General features: G+C 42.0%; 1 protein-coding gene across 3 annotated transcripts in view; it reads right to left on the reverse strand.

The window, feature by feature from the left end:
* Positions 1–5,571, reverse strand: part of bmal2 (basic helix-loop-helix ARNT like 2) — a 124,782-nt gene extending 119,211 nt beyond the window's left edge. For all 3 annotated transcript variants that reach the window (XM_084334329.1, XM_084334330.1, XM_084334328.1), the window contains exon 1: positions 5,333–5,571. In XM_084334329.1, the coding sequence (XP_084190455.1) occupies positions 5,333–5,390 (58 nt within the window). In that variant the 5' untranslated portion in view covers positions 5,391–5,571. The remainder of the gene's footprint in view (positions 1–5,332) is intronic.
* Between the last annotated feature and the right edge of the window lie 429 nt (positions 5,572–6,000).

A 6,000-nucleotide genomic window follows, 5' to 3' on the forward strand; every position in this document is an offset into this window, starting at 1 on the left:
ACATCTCCCAGAGTGCATCAGCTGCAAGATGGCTGCCGTTGGCTGATTGAACAGCTGTTAAAGGCTGGTGGTGGAGACACTCACAGAACAAACAAACAAAGCAAGCTGAAGGTCGACCCAAAGCTCTACCCCCAAAGACGCCAATGGTCGGTTATGTTCTACTTATTCTACTGTTTATTTATACTTCTGCTTAAATGTGGTTAAAATCAGGCTAATTCAATTGTGTGTTTAGTAGCTCCAACTGTTTCAGTCTACACATTCACTTGCTTGAGAGTTGGTTTTCATTTATGTTTAAAAGTATCTCTTTACAAATTAAGACCAAGTTAGAAATGTTAAAATGATAAGAATTTGAAAGACTACTAAAAAGGTTGACAACTCATGTTTAAAGGTTTAAAATGCCTTGTTCAATCAGAGCTGATCTACAAGCTTAAAGTTTAGCTATATTTCTTCACTTATTCAATTTAAAATACCAAATGTTTACTTGACTTGAATCAAATGTTTACTAACTTGAATCATTTATTAAAGGTTACAATTCAGAAATGATTAATTGAAAATGACTTTAATAATTGGGTTAAAATGTCGACTTTGAGTTAATTTAAGACTGTTAAAATGTCGACTTTATAAGGTAATTTAATACTTTACATTTTGGCATTCATTGTGTAAACACTATCGTTAAAAGACGTTTGATTATTTAAAATATATATTTAATGTTTAAAATCAACCATGTTTAAAAAGAACTTATTGGTTTGAAAATATGGTTATTGGTGTTGTTTGTTGTTTGTTTATTGCATTGTTAACACTTTGGTTGCCTTGGGTTAAATTAATGATATACCATAGATTGCCAGCGCTATTTGTCTATGGAGAAAGTCCCCTTCTTTGCAGGGCTATAACTTTTTAAATTCTATTGCTACATTGCCATTATTAGGGCCCATTCAAAGTCCTATATGTATTGTTCATTGTGTAGCAACGTTAAACTTTTTCATTCACATATTCATAGTAAAGTATGGTCTAATGTATAAGTATGTTTTCATCTCTTTCTGCAGCTTTCTCCAGAACGTGATATATAGCCCCAAATGCATTATATTGATGATGAAATACAGTTTGATGGCAATCAGCGCGATATAAAAAATTCCAACTAGACTTACTTCTAGAAGTTACTACACGTCATCTGATGTTGACCGGATGGGCGAGGGGGCGTTTATAATTCCGTGGGCAGCGTTATACCAATCATCTAATGTGGGTCAAATGTTGATAATAGCAGTTAGTATCTAAGACGGTAACGTTACACGCTAAAACTCACCCCAGTCTCCGCGCGCCGTTGGGCGATCATCGTCGAGTAGACATTTTATCATTATGGGATATATTTTTACCCGGTCCATCTCCAGCTTGTATAATGGTATATACGTCCAAATCATGTTGTTTATCGAGTTATTGCCAATCGATCACCGTGTAGCGTGACGAGCCAGAGTCCCATGAACCATAGCGAGCGCCCGGAAGTACTACGGTCGTCATGACAACCTCTATTCAACATCCTGTGTGGCGATTGCGCCGATCGACCACCAGATGGCGCTCCTGAACCGCCAGAGAGCTCAGTGGGTCCTGCTGGTGGATCTCAGGCCAGCGGAGGGGGAATATGAATCCGATCGCAGATTTTTGAAATATTGATATAAGGACGCTGTACAGCGTCCCCCGGCAACTTTAGCATGGCCAGCAAAGACGTCTAAAGACGTGTCCCGGCAGTCAAAGTGTTAAAACCTTTTTCTTTGTTTTCGAAGGTTTTCAACCTATATGATGAACCAACCAGTCAAGAATCAACTGCAACTGAAACTGTTGAAAAGTTGAAAATAAAAATTGACTTGGAGTTGGAACTTGGAGTTGTTTCCTTATGTCCTTTGGAGTGGAAAGCAAGAGTTGACTTTACATTTATTGCGCCATACAAACCGGAAATGGATGTAGGAGATAGACGTCAAATAATTGGGATCTTTTTCCTCCAGTCTCATCGGCAAACGGTTATTTTCAGCCCGATTGTTTATTCATTTCACTGCAAACCATCTGCTCAACATATCAACCCATACTAAATAAAGCCGTTACTGACGATCAAGGAATTATAAACACCCCCCCACTTTCCTTCACGCATGATGAAGCATAATGTATACCGATCATATACATTTGAATTTTTTAATATAGCGTGTATAGGAAAGAAACGCCAATCGATAATCTATCATATGCGTCAGGGCCTATAACTCGTTTTTGGAATTACAGAAAAACATACTTATATTCTAGACGGTATTAACACAACAATGTATGAATGAAAAAATATAACGTTCCCACATCCTGAATGATATATAATCGATGTTGAATGGGCCATAGTAATGTCAATATAGCAATACAATTTAAAAAGTTATAGCCCTGCAAAGAAGGTAAACATCTCCATAGGCTTTCAACGGTGGCAGACTGGGTACAATGATGGGCACAACCCCCGGCGCCCCAATGTGTTAATCACCAAACCCAGAGGAGCTGCATCGCTTCTTTCTAAAGACAGACTCCAGCAACCGACTGTGTTGATTGATTGATGATTGAAAACTTTATTAACAGATTGCAGAATGGGTACAGTACAGTACAGCTCAATACATACAATTGTTAAGGGGATGCAGACCAGAGAAAGACTTTCGTCTTGTTTACATCAGGGTCCCCCATTTTCAATTCATCGTAACATACAGATAGACAGTACTGCTACATCTATACATTTATGACATACCAGATTTGCAATTACAGTACAGTTTGTGATACAAGAGTCCAGAAAAAAGAGTATATACATTTGACGTAGAAACTGTACATTGGATTGGGTAGGTGGGGGTGGGGGGGGACTGTACATTGGAGGTGGTTGGGTGGGTGGGGGGGGGGGTAGGAGTGGGGGGGAGGTTGGGTGGGTGGGGGACACTGTATAACTGTACAAACAAAACTGTACATTGGATTATTGACAAGACCATACTTGGTAATTTACTGTACATTGGAGGGGGTTGTGTTCAGACATTTACAGGGGCCAGTTTCGAGTTGCAGTCTCCCTTAGGTGTTTTTTGAGTGTTTTTGAAAGTGGGTAGTGATTCACATTCCTTTACAGCTTTGGGTAGGGCGTTCCACATTGATGTGGCATAATTGCGAAACGTGTTTAGTCCCTTGTTTGAGCCGAATCTGGGTTTAACATGATTTGTGGAGCTCCCTCTGGTGTTGTGATCGTGGTATTCACTGACCTTTGGGAAGTATTTTGACATGTACATGGGTACCTTGGTCGTGTAGTGTATCTTGTAGACCAGGCCCATTGCAAGTTGCTGTACTCTGTTGTCTACTCTAAGCCATCCTAGGTTGTCAAAGTGGGCAAGGGTGAGGTGGGTTCTAGGAGTAAGGTCAATCAGTAGTCTGACCAGTTTGTTTTGAGATGTTTGTAATTTTGTTTTTAGCGCCTTTGAGGTGCTTTGGTACCATGAGGTGCAAGCATAGTCGTAGTACCCTTGAATGAGTGCTCCTGCTAGAGTCTTCAGGGTATTCTTGTTTACCAGTGAGGAGATCCGGTACAAGAATCGAGTTCGTTGGTTGACTTTTTTTATTACATTGGATGCCATTTTGTCACAGGAAAGATTTGCCTCTAGGATGGAACCCAGGTAGGTAATATCTTCTTTCCTTGTGACAATATTGTCACCCACTGTAACTGAGAAGCCGTCGGTCTTGCTGAGTTTGTTATTTGAACCGAAGAGAGTGTGACCGATGTGTATTTTGTATCTGTAAAGGTGTGTTTACATTGGTAATGTTTGTTAACACTGGAGTGAAGCTTCTATATTCCGATTTACAGGATAACATTTTAAATATCTTATTTCCCCATCTACATAGACTTGCGAAGGATGCATAACGATGAAAGAAGTACCAATACACATAGATTAAAGGGTGCCATCTTTTGTATAAAATGATAGGACTATCTAAACATTATGGCTGCACATCGATTGGGGCACGTAGACTCTATGTTGTTCTCCAACACAATTAGGGTAAAGGGCGACAAGAAAAACAAAGTAGAGTACCTAACCGCAGATACACAATCAGGCGACGCTTTCAGATACAATCAAATTAATAACAAGCTATTGTATGCAACGCTTGGCAAAATAACATTGCATATTTCTCTACAGGCAATTTAATAACATGACCAATCCAAATGCATTAGGTATAATGAATACCATTATCATAAACCAACAAGGTCACAGATATGGCACGGACGACATTATAGACCACCGCAACACTTCCGGTATTTTGAGCTCATAGGAGAGAGCGGGGGAGAGGGAGCGCGTGAATGAACGTTGATGCCTTGACGTAAGTTGTTGTAGCTACGGCTCTTATCAACATTCATTCATTGTATCCCCCCCCCCCCGCTCTCTCTCCCCTCCCCCTCACGAGCTCCATGTAACGCGGAAGAGCAGTGGTCTGTTGCTTGACTTTATGTTGTTGTCCAAACAGGCCTGCTAAGCTATTGGTGTAGGCTAGAAGCTGTGCGCGAAATTGCGACCACCTTTTTGTTCAGTCGGGTGAACGTAACAATTTGTCTCGTAAATAGCATCAATGTGACAGCGCTACCTCTGTGAATCATACATGTTATTTGGCTAACGATATAATAATAATGTTACACGGGTGCCGTAGTGGCAGAGACAATTCAGAAAGGAGACTACGCAACTAATTTCCTGGAAATTTATTTTCGTGAGCTACACAAAGCGAGCCATTGGCTGGCTTACTGCCCCTCTACGCCAGTGATCTCACAGTGAACCAATAGGAATAGCGCCAGTGTAAAGGTCCCGCCCACGTACGAGACCAGAACTGTTAAATTCTTACTCCACTGGCGCTTCTGTGAATGCGACCTCTTTTCTTATCTACTATCTTTGGTCGTGTCCGAGACAAGTCGAAACGAAGACGGCGCAACTCAATAGTAATTTCCTGTAATGCATCACGTGAGGTACACAAGGTGCGGCATTGGCTGGCTGACTGCCCCCACACTAGCGACCTCACAAGTGAACCAATAGGGATAGCGCCAATGTAAGGTCCCGCCCACATACGACCGTAACCGTTCCGTTTTCACTCGGCCGAACGCATTCTCTCTCCTTATCTACCATCTTTGTTAGCGGGCAACGAAGTTTGCTCTACTGATCTACTGACCTAGTTTCGAAACGCATAGAGTCACGGGAAAATCATTGAGACATTTCGGATAGTTTGCCGTCACAAACGAACCCACTCACCTAAATAACATTCAAAACATACAAAATAAACTGTCAAATATCAAGGACGCCTTAAGTCGTACCTGTCCGCGCGCCCGTCGCTCTGTCACCGCCGCCAGCCGCTAAATTCCTCGCCGACATGGCTCGAGCCGGTGCGCCTCCGCCCGGGACTCCGACGCATGGATGAACCCGGTCGAACCACAATAGGATGTCGTGTTGGTGGAGCTCCGGGAGGAGGAGGAGGCGGGGGACACACTGTTGTTGTATAATTGCCTTATTTATCTAGGCGGGTGAGAGAGGAGGGGAGAGAGAAATATGCTAAACTAGGCTATCACGGTGTAATCAGGACAGTGTTGAAATCCGGTGTAAAAGCAAACCGGAAGACCGGCGCACGGTGTCCTCCTAGCGACGCACGGGGGTCACTGCACCCTCGGAGAGTTGTTATTGTCGGAGGAAATGTCTCTCTCTCTCTCTCTCTCTCTCTCTCTCTCTCTCTCTCTCTCTCTCTCTCTCTCTCTCTCTCTCTCTCTCTCTCTCTCTCTCTCTCTCTCTCTCTCTCTCTCTCTCTCTCTCTCTCTCTCTCTCACATACACACACACTATCATGGGCGTGGGAATCATTCATGTTTAGACTTATAGAAGGAATATAAGCACACTATATTATATCAGATTTTAAATAACCTACTATATGATTGATTGAAAACTTTATTATATATATAGCAGCCTGAATATTCTACAAAGTATTCAGTAGT

Source organism: Notolepis coatsorum (genome assembly GCF_963971535.1).
Source record: "Notolepis coatsorum genome assembly, chromosome: 18".
NCBI classification, from domain to species: domain Eukaryota; kingdom Metazoa; phylum Chordata; class Actinopteri; order Aulopiformes; family Paralepididae; genus Notolepis; species Notolepis coatsorum.